At 34.4% G+C, this 16,342-nt stretch overlaps 3 protein-coding genes across 3 annotated transcripts; 1 reads left to right on the top strand and 2 right to left on the bottom strand.

The window, feature by feature from the left end:
* Nucleotides 1-2,903: 2,903 nt before the first annotated feature.
* On the bottom strand, nucleotides 2,904-3,478 carry LOC112596462. The gene is made up of 2 exons (XM_025342151.1): nucleotides 3,472-3,478; nucleotides 2,904-3,379 (listed from the first exon to the last, which is right to left on the bottom strand). The coding sequence occupies exons 1-2, from the start codon at nucleotides 3,476-3,478 to the stop codon at nucleotides 2,904-2,906; spliced, it is 483 nt and encodes a 160-aa protein (XP_025197936.1).
* A 466-nt stretch (nucleotides 3,479-3,944) lies between these two features.
* On the top strand, nucleotides 3,945-4,544 carry LOC112596461 (protein ALP1-like). The gene has a single exon (XM_025342150.1). It carries the CDS (start codon nucleotides 3,945-3,947, stop codon nucleotides 4,542-4,544), a length of 600 nt encoding a protein of 199 aa, XP_025197935.1.
* Nucleotides 4,545-13,047: 8,503 nt separating this feature from the next.
* Nucleotides 13,048-13,778, bottom strand: LOC112596460 (zinc finger BED domain-containing protein 4-like). The gene is made up of 2 exons (XM_025342148.1): nucleotides 13,571-13,778; nucleotides 13,048-13,388 (listed from the first exon to the last, which is right to left on the bottom strand). Exons 1-2 carry the CDS (start codon nucleotides 13,776-13,778, stop codon nucleotides 13,048-13,050), a joined length of 549 nt encoding a protein of 182 aa, XP_025197933.1.
* Nucleotides 13,779-16,342: the final 2,564 nt, after the last annotated feature.

Genomic DNA, 16,342 nt, shown 5'->3' with positions numbered 1-16,342 from the left:
CAGACGGTCCCCCCGGAAGCGCCACCGGGCTGGATACGTGCCCCGCCCCGGCGGTGGTCTGCAGGACCGAGGAGAAAATGATAAATTTCATTCAAATTAACGCGGGCCGAGGAAAGGCGGCCACGCACCAGATAGACAAACTACTGGTAGAGTTGGCCATAGACGTTGCGCTAATCCAAGAGCCTGCGACCGATGGTACGGGGATCTACCTGCTAGACAGGCATCCCCTTAGAGCCCTTTCACACTCGCCGATATTATCGACCGATATTGTCGTAGGTGGTGTAGGACGATATCGGATATTGCTTGTACATTACGACCGATATTATCGTCGGCGGTGAGAAACGATATCACCTGATCACTGATTTTCGTACTCAAATCGTTCGAGTACACTGTCTAAAATACTTGTTCGTAGTTCCTATTACCTAAGTACTTAACTTGAATAAGTATCATTTTAAATTAATTAAAATGAATAACAATAAAAAAAGGTTAGCACTGCTTGCATTGTTGCGTCTTCGAAAAAAACGTAAATTGAATAAACAACCCTCAACAAGGAGGTATTGGGTTCATCCCATGTTAGAAGTTAGATATGTATAGATATGTATTTCAACCATCATCGTATAGGCCGATATGCCTTCTTGACACCGTCGGAAAACTATTCGAGAGGATCCTAAAATCAAGATTAGAAACACACCTAGAATTCTCAAATAACCTAAGCGACCAGCAGTTCGGATTTCGCAAAAACAAATCCACCGTAGATGCAATATCCAATATTATGGAAGAGGTTAACACTAAAGCGACCGAGCCACTGCACCGAAGAAATCTCTGTGCCATGATATCTCTGGACGTGGCCAATGCGTTTAACACGGCTTCATGGCGCAGGATCGACAAGGCATTAACCGAAAAAGATGTTCCGGAATATTTGAGACGAGTCTTGAGGAGTTATCTCAGTGAAAGAACTCTTTCCTACGGAGATGACAAAGTACGGAAGGTTACCGCCGGAGTCCCGCAGGGGTCTGTATTAGGACCACTGTTGTGGAACGTTATGTATGACGACCTCTTGCGGGTAAGCCTTCCGGGCTGTAATACTACGAACTCGAGCGCAAGGCTGGTCGCGTTCGCCGACGACGTGGCTGTGTTGGCTACGGGAAGAACAACGGAATGGCTGGAAATATCAGCAAACAGCGCTTTAACGACGGTTGAGTCATGGATGGAGGAAAATGGCCTTCACTTATCGGCGACAAAGACCGAGGCAGTCATGCTGACGACGAAACGGGCTTACGCAAAGCCCAAATTTTATATTAAAGGAACACAATTGGGATTAAAGAAAGAAGTCAAGTACTTAGGCGTTACGTTAAGTGAGAAGCTAGGATACAGAAAACACCTGGAAATCACGCAAAACAAGGTAACGGCCACTAACGCAGCACTATCAAGGTTAATGCCGAACATCGATAGTCCGACGCAAAAGAAAAGACAAATACTAATCACAGTCGCCATAAGCCAAATAATGTACGCAGCCCCGATTTGGTCAACGGTGCTGGAATGTAAAAACAAACTGGCAATCATGGAGAAGCCACTAAGAAGAATTGCTCTCAGAGTTGCATGCTCGTATAGGACGGTCTCATTACAAGCAATACTAGTAGTCTCGGGGGTACCTCCCGTCGATCTGCTGACTCGTGAGCGGGCCCAGAACCATAACAGCAGGGTAGACAAAGACCGCGTCAAGCTGAGGATGACGGCCAGGGCGGAGCTATTCAAGGGTTGGCAGAAACGATGGGATGAAGCAGAGACGGGGCGATGGACGTGGAGACTTATAAGGGACGTCGAGGCGTGGACGACGAGAAGTCATGGAGGTGTGAATTTCCATGTAACCCAAATGCTCACTGGACACGGATGCTTCAGTGAGTATTTGCACAGATTCAAGAGGAAGGATGATCCGAAGTGTGTGGACTGCTCGGCTCCGAAGGATGATGCCGAACACGCCATTTTCGGTGCGACCGTTGGTGGAAGCAGAGGCGGGAGTTGGAGGTCAGGATCGACAGGGCGTTCGAACCCGAAGCAGCGGTCGATGCGATGTTGGCGAGCCAGGAGAACTGGAACGCTGTCGGGGACTTCGTCAACCACATTCTATCTAGAAGGGAAGAGGAGGAGAGAGCCCGACAACGGGTAGACATAAATTATATTATATTATAGGCCTAAGGCCAAACTAGGATACGTAGATATGTACGACATAGAAATTGTGAGAGGGGATATGGGGAGATTGGCCTCAGTCCTCTCATTAAGGATTTGTATTTAATTCAATAAACGATGGCGGCCGGGGAGAAGTAATACCTCACGGTTAAGTCCCTCCCCGGTTCTCGATTTAAACTTAAAAAAAAAAAAAAAAAAAAGTTAGATATGTGGAAGGTGCATTTTATACAACTTTTAACAAATTATTAGAAGATGAAATTAAGTTCTTCAACTATTTTCGAATGAGTTTTGGAACATTCAACAATATATTGGACCAAATAGCAGATCTCATTCGCCGTCAAGATACCCAATTACGTTTGTGCGTGCCTCCAAAAGAGATGTTGGTTATACCTATAAGGTATGAAACAACTAATTAAATATTTATTAAATAATAGTCAACATAACGTCATTTAAAATGTATTATATTTTTATATTAAACAATCAAAATCAATTTAAAAAAAAAAACAATAACTTTCAGTTTTAAAATAATGAGTAGTTAAAAATTGTATTCATTTAAATCATAGTTAGCAAAAAAAGATGAACACGATTGTTGAGTTTCTGATGTATTGCTCATTGAAGTATACTCTGGTGTTACGTTTTGTTGAAAATTTATTGGAGTCGATGAAACACAATATTGTGGACCTCTTGGTTGATTTGCAAATGATGTGTTATTAAAATTATTCCGTTTTTTTTTTAATATTATGAACTAGTTTTAATACTGAAATACGGAACTCATATTTTTCATCTTCCGTCATAACTTGCACAGATGGTAAAATAGTATTGAAAAAAGACTGATCTTCATCTGGAGGAGTCTTAGGCGTATCGCACGTTTTTAAAGCTTTAATTATTTCCATATCCAAATCGTCTTCAGCATGACGTTTATTCCTACGTTCTTCTTTTTGTTTATTTTTTTTGGCTAAAGAACTACGATAACTTATTACTTCTTCTGAAACATTATCTTCAACGTTAATATCTTCAGTCGACTCCTCTTCAATAATACTCGATTTTGTATCATCTTTTTGAGCAATTTTCAGAAGAAATTTTAACTGTTCAGAATAAATATAATTTTTGGTGTATCCTTGGCCACTTTTTTTCTTTAATGATCGTATAAAAGCATCTCTAATATTTTGCCATTTTCCAATAATTACATCTCCTAAAAAACAAGTAATTATAACTAAAATGAATGAATTTGACCCAACGAAATTTTTTTTATCGATATTTAAAAAAAAAAATTTTGAAAAAAACCAAACATTTCTTAGGCCTACAGTTAACTCAAAACTTGTCAAAATATTTTTTTGGTGTATAGCAAATGATAATCTAAAAATTATAAATCAATAATACAAGAACCTATAATATGTAAATATTATAATACATAAGCAGTATTTCGTTATAAACTAATATAATGATTATATCATATTTTTAGGTATCTAGCATCTGGAAACACATTTTCAGATTTGCATTACATTTTTAGATTGGGTATATCTACAATTAGCAAAATAGTAAGGGAAGTTTGTTCAAAATTATGGAATATTTTAAAAAATAATTATCTTTCAAAACCAAATGAAGAAAAATGGAAGACAATTGCAAATGGTTTTGGAAAAACTGCTCAATTTCCACATTGTCTAGGGGCAGTAGACGGCAAACATATTCGTGTTCAAAATTTCCCAAATAGTGGATCTATGAATTTAAATTATAAAAATTACTTTTCCATAGTTTTGATGGCAATAGTTGACTCGGATTATAAATTTATTTACGTAGATATAGGAGCGTATGGTAAAGACTGTGATTCTGCAGTATTCAAAGAAACTGTGTTTTGGAAATTACTCGAGACAAACAAGTTGGATATACCACATGCTGAAACAGTTATCACAAATTACAATCTACCATATGTTCTAGTAGGTGACGAGGCGTTTGCTTTGTCTACAAATTTACTAAGACCTTATGGAGGCAAAAACCTATGCATAAAAAAACGTGTGTTCAACTATCGTCTCACTAGAGCAAGAAGATATGTGGAATGTGCATTCGGTATTTTGGCGAATAAATGGCGAGTATTGCACAGACCATTAAATGTTTCCAAGGAATTTGCTAAAGATATCGTAAAAGCATGTGTTATACTGCACAACGTTGTACGAGAAAGAGATGGATTTCGTTCTGAAGGAGAACAAATCATTCATAGAGGATCTCATGGACTAAATAATTTGGAACGTATACCAATACATGGTAGAGGAGGGACAAATGCAAATTATATACGAGACAGTTTCGCAAATTATTTTATAAGCCCAGCTGGAGAATTGCCTTGGCAATTAAATAAAATCTAACTGTAAAAACCATTCAAGAATATAAATAAATATACAGGTGTCCCATAATGTTTTTCTTATTTTAATATTTAATCTGTTTTTTTTTAATATTTTATCGTTATAAATAATAAACTTACCAATTTCTTGTTGTTCCTTCGCAGATTTGTCTTCATAATTTTTTTCTAAATAAAGAAACACTTCTTTCCATTTATTCCTTTTTATTATTCTATCCTTATACTCTGTGGATGTTTTGTCCCAAAGGGTTGGCCTAGATTCCACCAATTCAATTAATGTTGGAACATCATACGAAAAACTCATTTTAATAATAATATTAATAAAACAATGTTGAATAATATTATAATCAATCACGTTATTCGTCGGAATAATATAAACAAATTCATTAAAATTGACAAAACTATTTCGGTACGACGATATTATCGGTCATGTGTGAAAACCAACCATCTATTTGTAATTGGTCATTGAAATCGGACGATAAAAATATCGTCCGATACTGGTCATCTGTCCGACATGCACACCGATATCGTCATACTACAACGATATTTTTATCGGATCGGTGTCAATGTGAAAACCGTCTATTTAAAACCACACAATTTTACTTCTACCGACACCGATACCGATACCGACACCGATAATATCGGCGAGTGTGAAAGGGCTCTTAGGGTAATCGTGGCGGGGCGATGGCCGAAGGCTGCCGTTGTCGTCGCGAACCCGGCCATAGGAGTCCTTGCTCTCAGACATCTCTGTACCCCCCACTTGGCCGCGGCCACGCTCACGGTGGGACAAGTCAGCTTGACGGTAGTATCTTCATACTTCCAGTTCTCTGACCCCACCCAGACACACGCCGACGCGCTCGGGTCCGTCCTGGACCAGATCCGCGGCGCCGTGCTTGTCTGTGCGGATGTCAACGGGCGGTCGACGGTGTGGCACGATGAAGTCTCGGATGACCGGGGCGAAGTAATCGTGGAATTGATAAGTAAAAAAGGCCTGTCCGTGCTGAACCAGCCGGACCAACCTAAAACATTCATGAACAGGGGGTCAGCCAAGCTGGACGTCACACTCGCTTCGCCTTCGGTGGAGCGTAGGGTGACGGACTGGAAGGTCATACCCGGTTTGACATCAAGCGATCACAACGTGATCAGCTTTAGAGTTGCGTGCAGCCAAAGCGCCCCTCCGTCCACGGGTAATGCCGTACGGAAACGATATTTATGGAAAAATACAGATTGGAAAGCATTCCGTAAGACCTTGAAAAGTTTAACGATAGCACGGTCAGCCGAGCTTGGTTGCCCGGTCATAGATCTCTGTGTGAACGCACTCTCAGAGGTGCTGCAAACGACTTGTGACACCCACATGAAACGGGCCGTGGTCGGACGGCTGAAACCGCCTCTCTGGTGGAGCTCAGACCTCGGTAGCGAGCTCGCCCGATTAAGACGCTGGAAGCGCAAACTACGCGCAGAACGCAACGCGTTCAGAAAGAGAGCCATAAGGAGGAAGTACACAGACCTCAAGCGGAGATACAACCGCGCCTGCTTTAGAGCACGGCGGACGGCCTGGCGCTCCTTCGTTACCGGCACCGGGAACGAGGAGCCCTGCGGACCCGTCTATAAATGGCTAAAAGCCGGGGGAACACGGCCCTCGGAGAAACTACCAGCGTCCATCAGAAAAATGGACGGAACATTTACGTGTTCGCTTAGGGAGATCGGCGAGAGGCTTCTCGAGCAACTGGTCCCTGAGGATAGCGACGCAACGGAGACCGCAGGACAGGCGGAAACCCGTAGAGAGACCGGCGTTTATGTGGGTAGGTTCGAGTCGGCATTACCTGGGCTTAGTCCGACGTTCGACCCGGTTGAACCGTGCACGATCGATGAGGTAAGAGATGCCATCTGGCGGATGAAAACATGTAAGGCCCCGGGCCTGGACGGGATCACGGCAGGAATCTTACGGCAAGCGTGGCCCGTCCTCCAAAACCAAATTACGTTTGTGTTCAATACCTCACTGGCTACGAGGACATTCCCGAGCCTGTGGAAGAACGCGGCGCTGGTCGTCATTAGGAACCCGACGAAGGCTAGGTCATACCGACCCATTAGCTTACTCCCAGTTCTAGCTAAGGCACTGGAACACCTTATCGTGGCGAGAATCCGTAAAGATACGGACATCCATATGTCGGCCAGACAATTTGGTTTTATATTAAATACATTTTTTTTTGTTCATTTTTAATTACTAAAATATTGGACGATGATGGCCACAACCCCTAATAATATTCATTAGATAAAAATTAGCAATAAGTTGTATATTATAAAATGTTTTATAAATTTGGAATACATTTATAATATATTATTAATATAAAATACAATTATCAGGAATTGATAAATACAAAGAGATAACAGATAAGAAATTTCAATTTATGATAACTATTAGCGCATGTGCAGAAAGTTCTTGGTTCAGTTCTGTGTTTAGACTGTTTAGAGTGTTTAGACGCTCCTAGAATTTTAAAGTGAAAACTGATAACGGTCGTATAGATGTCGTAGATTTGGTTCGGTCATTCGTATAGAATATATTATATACTATATATAATATATATATATATATATAGATTTATGATAGATGTTTTGACAACTTTTTTTTAACTTCAAAATTCAAATTTTTTAAATCTTTAAGAATTACATTTATAACATGAGTGTAAAAAGAAAAACGCTGTACGATTTCTTTATAAAAAAAAAACAAAAAGTTAGTGATGTTAAGGTTATTGAGAATACAGAAGATAAGTAAATATCCTACTGGCTATTTAAATTTCAATAAATTGTTTATAAATGCCTTATCTTATATTCTTATTACCAGTTTTATTTAATATTTAGATGACTTAAATTTCCCAAGACATCCAGAGTCCGTTGCTTCGGCTTCACTTGAAGAAGGTAGGTAATACAATAGTACCTACCTACCTATGAATACACGTCATAGACTGGGAACACACGGGCGTTATTTTACCGCGCTGTAAAATTACGGTGAGTTTTGTTAAAATACACTAAAATGAATAAAGCACAACACACAAGTGTCGCGTCGTAAAAATACCGCGCGATATTTCAAAAACAGTCGCCTGCACCATGACTTTGCCGCACGTTAAAAACTTAAAAATAACGCACGATTAGAAATCCCAGTCGAAATGTATTATAAATTGTTATAATGATAGACGGACACGCAGTAATAAAACGCGCGACCGATTATTATTTTATTTCAATATTCGTTCAATTCTCTATTAGTATTTAGTAGTCATTAGTATTCACAAGCACCAACAGTTAACATGTCGTCAGAGCACTCAGAAGAAGAGTCTGAAATCGACTTTTTAAATTTGACATCTGAAGTTGATGTTGAACAGAATAGTCAGTTAGACACAGAACTAGACATAGAGCTTTAAATTTCGTTTATTGAAAATAAGCCTGTTTTATGGGACAAGACCTTAGACAAGTTTTCAGACCGCAATGAAAAACGAAAATCTCGGAGAGAAGTGTTCGGTTTGATAAAACCAGGATTTGAACATCTTCAATTTAAGGACCAAATATCGATAGGTAAGTTTATAAAATACTAAATAATACTATAATAATATAAAAAAAATATGTTTTCCTTTCTTGTATATTTTGTCTATATCAATTATTGAAATTATGAATTTATTGATTTTACAATTTATTATTATATGATTAATGAGTATTTAAAAGTATTTATTATTATTATATTCAATGGATAATTAGAAATGTCTAAGTTATAAATTTTTAAACATTCCAAAAACATAGATATGCATACACATGCGATCAAGGACAATAAACCAAAAATTATTTATCGATATACTTTTACTATTTAAAATTTTATAGATAGCACACCATCTTTCTTCAACACGAACATAATTATTCTGCCATTCTTCTAAATTTTCATTTATAACATTATTTACATGATTATATTCATAAAAAAGAATATCTTCATCCACATTCCAACCGGTTTGTTTTTTATTATTTTGCAAAATAAATTTTAAACTTTTTTGAATATCATTCCATGTTGGACAATTTATCAGTTGAGTCCAACGAAATATTTTTAGTTCTTCAAATGTATTTCCCCACTTTTCAATGTACATCAAAAATATGTCATAAAACTAGTTAGTTTGCTCTATAAATTGTTTTTTTGTGTATTTATTTTTTGTCTCTAGTTCTAAAAGCATCGAGTTTACACTAGAGGTTAAAAAGTTATGTGTTTTTCTATTTTTTATTTTTCCACATAGTATTTCTAATTCTTCTGACACTTCACATGCAGATATGTTGTCCCCTTCTATTCTTTTTATAGTGTCACAAACAACTTTTAATTGACTTTGTATAAAATTAAACCATATTATTGCAACGGGGTCACTAAAAAAATGATTTTAAAATGGTTGGACATTTATCCTGAGTGTCAAAGTACAATTTTAAAGCTGGATACATTTCAATGATTCTGGAGACTGCTGGTTGTAAAGATAACCATCTTGTCTTTACATTTCCAAGTACGTTTTTGTATTGTGTATTTGTAAAATCACAAAATTCTTTTAATATTTCCACTCTCATAGTATAAATATAAAAGTACTGAAATATTTTGTTAACGATACATTCGATATCAATAGATAAGATATCTGTACTAGTTTGCATAGCGTTGTGCAGAATATGAGCTGCACAACCAATTCCAGAAATGTTAGTTTTTAAATTATTGTTTAAAATTGTAAAAACATTTTTTGTTCCCCTCCTTGCGGCACCTCCAAAATTAGTATTACAGTTGTCACCACTAAATGCAATAATTTTGTGAGCTAATTTATGTTTTGTTAATGTTCCACCAGGCTCCTGCTTGGGCGGTTGGCCTAGGATGGCAAATATAATAACACCCAGAGTATTTCTCTCTCTATAATAAATGTAATATTGTGAATTGTAAAAAGGACGGGTGACCAAAAATAATAACTTTAATAATACGAACAAATGCTTGTTTTTTCGCACCGTCGTGCTACAATAGTATATAATAATAAAAATAGTAACAAATTAGGGCGCCCAATTAATATGACAAAAATCGGTATACAAAAAAAAACAAAACAAATGATAATAATAACAATAATAACAATTATGGATATCACCTATATCGACGACTTGGATCTTGAGCAACGTGATCGCATGAATTCTCCGCTGCAGGAACACCGGTGTGGATTATAGTGATTATACTGTACACTACCAACTCACGAACTTTACGCCCAAATAATAATAGGTGGTTATATATATATATATTATATTTTAGAGTCTGCACGGCAAGAGCGGCGAATACAACGACGGCACACACGTTATAAAAGAATAAGGGTGCAATGACACAAAATTTAACGACACACACGGGCCGAAAGTTTACGGCAACGTCTCGACGATGTCGTACGAGACCAGCGAACGAGTGAATGTGTACGGTCGTATTGACGGACAGCAGTGGTCAGGGAACGCCGATGCCACATTAGGCAAGAGGGGAAGAGGAGGGCGACGATAAAGTCGCCGAGCTTATCGCAAGGGAAAAAATATCGTAATATATCTCGAACAGTTAAAATTTCCATAATATAAGACGACAGTATATCTGAAGTTTCTCCTTTCAAATTTATGAATTATAACACTTTAATTTGTACCCTGGTTTTAGGATTGAAATACCGAATAAGAATGGGGACAATTTTTAAATTTTTATGATTGAAGTGTCAATCATAACTGTTGCAAAATTAACAGCTTTCAGTTCGTCTATTATTTGATCCATTGCAAAAGGAGCCAACACATTCAGAATAATTGATTCACACTAAGTACGCGCACAAGAAAACTTTTTTTCATGTAACTTTTTTTATTAAAGTAGTAGTACAATCCATTGACCTAAAATAATGGTTATGTACTATAGTGTGAAATGCAAACATTCCCTCTTCTGCTGCAATTTTTAAACCTTCACTAATTAAGCCAGCTGGTCCTTGTTTTATAAAATATGATGTTACCTTGTCACTTTTTGAAGCACTAGATAAGGCCGTCGTATGTTTTTTCTTTTCCATAATATGCTGTTTGATATCTGAGCGTCCTCCATGTTCAATTGAAAATACTGCCTTGCACACCGTACAAAACACTTTTCCAATTTCATCACATTTTTTTAGGAAAGTAAATTCAGACTGTAAAGATACAGTGAACGTGCATCTCCTCTTTGGCATTTTTTAAAAATAAATTAATTCACCAACTCACAAAATTGAAATAAAAATACGATACGTAGGTAGTGGCTATAATAAACACAATCGCTTTACTGTCCGTACGTTACTATTCGACATATTTTGTTGTTCGACTTTTAGATTAAACAAATTAATATAATAATATCTAAATATATCATCGATTATAAATAGTATTATATTTTATTTTAGTTCGTAATGCATATGCTATTATACGACGTGTATCATGCTTATTTTATTATTATTGTCTATTTGTATTGTTCGTCGGCATCGGCACTCGACGTTCGTTCCACAGAAATTTTAGTCTGTTATTTATAACTTTGGTTTCAAGTTTTAAATATAAGCTATTTTATATTTGGTTCATCAATTTATTTTATTCTTTTACAAAAAAACATAAATTATAATTTAATTATTTGGAAATAACGGGATTAAAACGGGACAATCTTCTAAAAACGGGATAAAAAGCGTCCCGTTCGAAGTTATTTGGGACAACGGGACACGAAGATCAAAAAGGGGACAATCCCGTTTTAAACGGGACGTATGGTCACCCTAGTTTAAGTAAAACATACTTCGTTAAGTAATCTTGGTAAACTAAAATAAATCGATAATTTCCATCAGGTTGAGCTTGCATGTCAATCAAATCTACTTGACAACGAGAATTAATTTCTAAAGAAATTATTGGTTTAACTACTAGCCCTTTTTTCACAGTTTTACCTTTTTTCTGAAACAATTCACGTAGATTTAATTATATCATTAAACATTCCCTAGTAATGTTTTTATATTTTGCGTTCAGTTCATGTTCCATCCGGTTTCTACCTCCATGTCCAATTTGCAAATGGACGTCATGAATTATGTTATACAACTCTTCGTTATAAACATAATATTTGATAATATTTGGATCAGTTACCGGAACAATTAATTTATCAATATTACTTACATTCATTATATCATAGCGCTTCAATCATTTGGTTTTAATTTTGTTCCACTTTTTAACCGTTTGATTTCTGTTAATACTTGGTTATATTTTACTTTACTTAAAAATACATTATTCGAATTTTTTTCACTCAGAAAAGTATTAAATTTTTCATAAAATTTTAAATCAACCATTTTAAATACTAAGAAAAATAAAAGTTTTAAGAAAATTCAAAATAATAATAATATGTGTTTAAACACAATCGATCCGTTAAATGATGTTATTAAAAATGATCGGAAATTCTATATTATATCTCCGGTATAGATTGTCGTTGGTATAACCTCTGATAAAATTATCATGCAGCAATAAGCTATTAATTATTATCCTTACTATATTATTACAGATATCGAAACCGCATATGGGTACTGTATCGGCTGTTGCCGGTTACAATACTTACAATCATCAGTTAGATACCATCGTAGAGGGAATGTAATCGATAATCATTATCGTTTTAACAATAAAGAAAAATTATAGCTTATACAGACGCGGAATCGCAATAAACTTACATTACCCACAGACAATATTTAGCACTCTACACAATGCCCGGTTTTTGTATTACAATGCCCGGGCGAAATCACCAAATTAAAATCAGATTCAACTTTGCCCAAATATAACAAGCATTGTGCACAATGCCCGGGCACTGTATTACAATGCTCGATTTATACACTTTGACCGTAACATATATATTAATTATTTACTAATAAGTAGGGCTGACGGTATCGAAAATATTTTTCGGTATTACGGTATTGATTTCAATACCGGTTTGAAACGGTATACCGAAAAACCGAAAAGTTCCTGTATACCTAAACACCGATATGGTACGGTATACCGAAATAATAAATAAAATCTAACTAGTATCGATATTTTTTACTTTAATATTGTTTCACAGTATATTATACTGTATGTCTTTATATTAGGTTAGTATACATAATATTATAATCTATATTATTGCCATTGATACTGGAAAACAGCAAGCACTAAAACTTTCACTTATAATTATTATTGTTTACTTCAAATTAAGTTAATGTGTGTTGTTATTGAGAGTAGGAATATAAAAAGTTCACTGTAAATCATCCAACCTGCAAGTATATCATATTAGTAAGAAAACTTTTAGAAATATTTATATATATATTTATTATAATCATTACAATTTTAATTACCTACTGATAGATTCATTTAGGAATCAAACAAAAAAAGAAAAAGAAATAATATAACAATGTTGCGTCTTGCGAAAGAATAACAATTTTAAAAAAAACAATGTAATAGCAGTTATTTGTGTAGGTGCACTATATGTCACAGTGAGTAAGTCACTTAGAAACATACTTGGCATTCATAGACAAAAAAATTAACTCTTCAGCATGTTCTGGAGACAATGAGGATCGATGATCAGTAATGACATTACCAGCACAACTAAAAATTCGTTCACTTAGTACACTTGTGCCTTGTATACACAAGTACTTCGTAGCTAATTTTGCCAATGTTGGAAATTCTGAATGGAATAATTTCCACCATTTTAAAGGATTACAATGCAAACTAACACTTGGCAATGATAAATACTTGTCAAGTTCTATTTGGTTCAAATCTTGTATGGAATTTGTTTCAACAGGTATGTTTGAACATCGGTGGTATGGTTCAATTCTTAAGCAACCTGAAAACAAAATATTAATATAAATTGTGTTCAAGATACAATAGCCGATGAGATTACAATAGAATAAAATGACAACATGGAAAACAATGAAAATGAAACGGTTAATAATGGTCTACAAATGTTTGATGAGATAGTACAAAAAATGAGAGATGTAATATAATCAGATGAAACTTACTTTACACCTGGAATTAAAGCAATGAGTAATTCATTTAAGAAGAATGTAAAGACACATACTAGTCTTTTTTCAGCCATGATGACATTTGGCAAGTACTCTGGTCTTGATCCAACCTCCAAGACACTTAAGAGGCCGTCACAATAGAAGAAAATTGACCGTAAAAAATTGATTTCGTACTTCCAATAGTTCTTAGGCCTCGTTGATCGTAGAAACATGATTTTGGTATCAAAATAATCACTAAAAGTTGAACTAAATATTATTGGAATAGAATTTTAAAATAATTTTTCTAACCAAATTTATTTTGTTTGAAGTTTGTAAAATTTTCATTTTTTTAAAAAATTATATAAAATCGACAAATTTAGATATCAAAAATATTTAATACAACTTCTCGTGATTATTTTGATACCAAAACCATATTTCTACGATCAACAAGCTTGAGTACTACTGGAAGTACAAAAGCATGTTTTTGGAAAAAAAATATGAATTTGCCGTCGTCATGTGCTGCTAAAGCGATTATAGTGGCAGCGTTTTGAAATAGTACTTCTTTCACCACCCTTTTTACATAAGCAGCTGTACCGCATCATGGTCAAAACTGGTTATTTATCGTAGCCGCACATGGGTTATAAATAGCCAAATACGTCAATACGAAAATAATAATTTTGTCAATGAATAATATTATTTTATTTTTTGATGTTATAAATCGTATTCTTATTACTATCGTATTTTGCGCAAAATGGAACTACATAATATTATATTGTAAAATTGTCACACATCAGCTAGAGAACGTACGATTTAAACAATTTTTTTTTTCAATTATAGACAATTGTTCTATAAAATTAGCGTATTGATATTCAAGACGAATTTTTTTAATTTAAATTAGTTTAACTGTATAAGTAAAAAAAGGTAGCCAAGTGGGTGTCGCTCTGCTTTACAGTAGGTTACAAGTGAGTCACTATACATACCTACTGGATTGTGTTAAATTTAAATTCAGTGATATAATATTGTATAAGAAAAACAAATATTAAGAAGACGAAGAGTCAGCCTATGATATATTATAATATATATTTGTAACTAGAAAATAATTTAAAATTTGACAATTTTTTCAAAATTCAAACTTAAAAAACTTATAAAAAAAACTTGTGCACGTTGACTTTTAATATTTTTCAACTGCTATTGTAATAATATATGTGTAGGAGCCTTGAATTAAATTTTCACGCTTCTTGACCCAACAAATTTAATTACTAATTTATTAACAACTACTAAAAAAAAAATTGAAAATGTCCGTAAACAGCTCAGAAAAAATGAAAATGTTTTGAAAATTGTATCAAGTATAGGAATTGATACAATAGATATATATAGTAAATTATTAAAAGTATCTACAGTTATTCGTTTTTTTAATTACAACAACATAAGAAAATTGCTACACGATAAATCTAGTGAATATCCAATGTTGTAAAAATCTGAATTTCAAACGCTCATAAAAATTAAATTTATATTTCCGGTAGATATATTTTCCATAAAACTAGACAACCTTATGAAGAATCTTGTACTAAATTTTTAAATTTTAGATTTAAAAAGAAAAATTGTTATGAATTTCTAACAAAATAATTTGTACATTTTCTTCATTTTTACGTATTTTCTATTCTGTGATAATACACAGAAATGTTGTTATTTTCTATTAAACTCGATTTGCTAATGCCTAATACATAAAACAATAATTTTTATATTATTTACAAATATTATGTAATATGTAATTTATTAATTTATATTGTATTCGAAGATGTACTCGCGTCTTTTAGTCTAAACTTTCCATGTCCTATACTCATTCATAGATAGCTAGATATATATAGTATCCTAATCATGAGTTTTTTTCTGTAATGCGATTTGAATAAATGTATGATATAACAGATAAATAATCCAAATAGCCTATTATACGACGAAGGTCGATCATTCGCTTGATCCGTATAAACTTTATATTTTTATTTGTTATCGACACTTATCGTATTCACGTCGTCGCCCGTCGGTAAGATGAAAGAGGGTGAGTATCTAAATAATAATTATTTAATTATTCAATTATTGATTATAAATTATGACAGTAAATATCAAAGTAAATGGACACAAATATTGTCATTTGTCCAACTGTTAACACCAGTAATAACTTAGATTTTCGCTGGAATTTTATTACGGTTTTGAAAAATCAGCGTATTTCATCCATTTCGAATATTGGTTATAACAGTTTTAAAAATTAAATATTATTATTTAAATGTTATAACAGGCCATGCGATGTAAATGAAAGTTCGGGAAGACGAATAGTGGATATACATTACGTTTTTAGTCAAATTAAAAATAGTGTTCAACAAGGGTCATTTGGTTGTTCATTTTTGAACATGACATTTATTTCTGAAAAAAGACACGGATTTAGATCAACATTTAGGTTTAAGAATTTGCATATTAAATGGGCGGTGGATCAGGGTTTACCGCAATAAAAGTCAGTGAAATTATCTACTTGATAAAATGTAAAAAAGTCAACGTAGTCATTTCACAAAAAAAAAATTGTTATAATGAACCGCCAGTATTATAGGTACAATAACAAAACATTATTTATGGCGCCCAAAACCCATATTTTACAGCAATTTGGAACATAGGTGGACTGCAATGTGCTTTAACACCTGCGTTTCTAATATCAAAAACTACATAAAAGAATTATCGTTAAGCTTCTTTAACAATTTATCAAAAGCAAGTGGTCCACAGCACTTCAGGCTCCAGTGATTTACTCGTC

The sequence above is a fragment of the Melanaphis sacchari genome, unplaced genomic scaffold (genome assembly GCF_002803265.2).
Source record: "Melanaphis sacchari strain LSU unplaced genomic scaffold, SCAv2.0 Contig31_pilon_pilon, whole genome shotgun sequence".
In the NCBI taxonomy this organism is placed as follows: Eukaryota; Metazoa; Arthropoda; class Insecta; order Hemiptera; family Aphididae; genus Melanaphis; species Melanaphis sacchari.
This window is presented reverse-complemented; position numbering and strand designations above follow the sequence as displayed.

Bases quoted from the DNA above. Each gene is read 5' to 3' on its own strand.
- LOC112596461 (XM_025342150.1), top strand. From the start codon at position 3,945: ATGGCAATAGTTGACTCGGATTATAAATTTATTTACGTAGATATAGGA.
- LOC112596460 (XM_025342148.1), bottom strand. From the start codon at position 13,778: ATGTTTCTACGATCAACGAGGCCTAAGAACTATTGGAAGTACGAAATC. The intron at 13,389-13,570 runs GTGTAAAGTAAG...TTTTGTTTTCAG, and splicing joins ACTCATTGCTTTAATTCCAG to GTTGCTTAAGAATTGAACCA.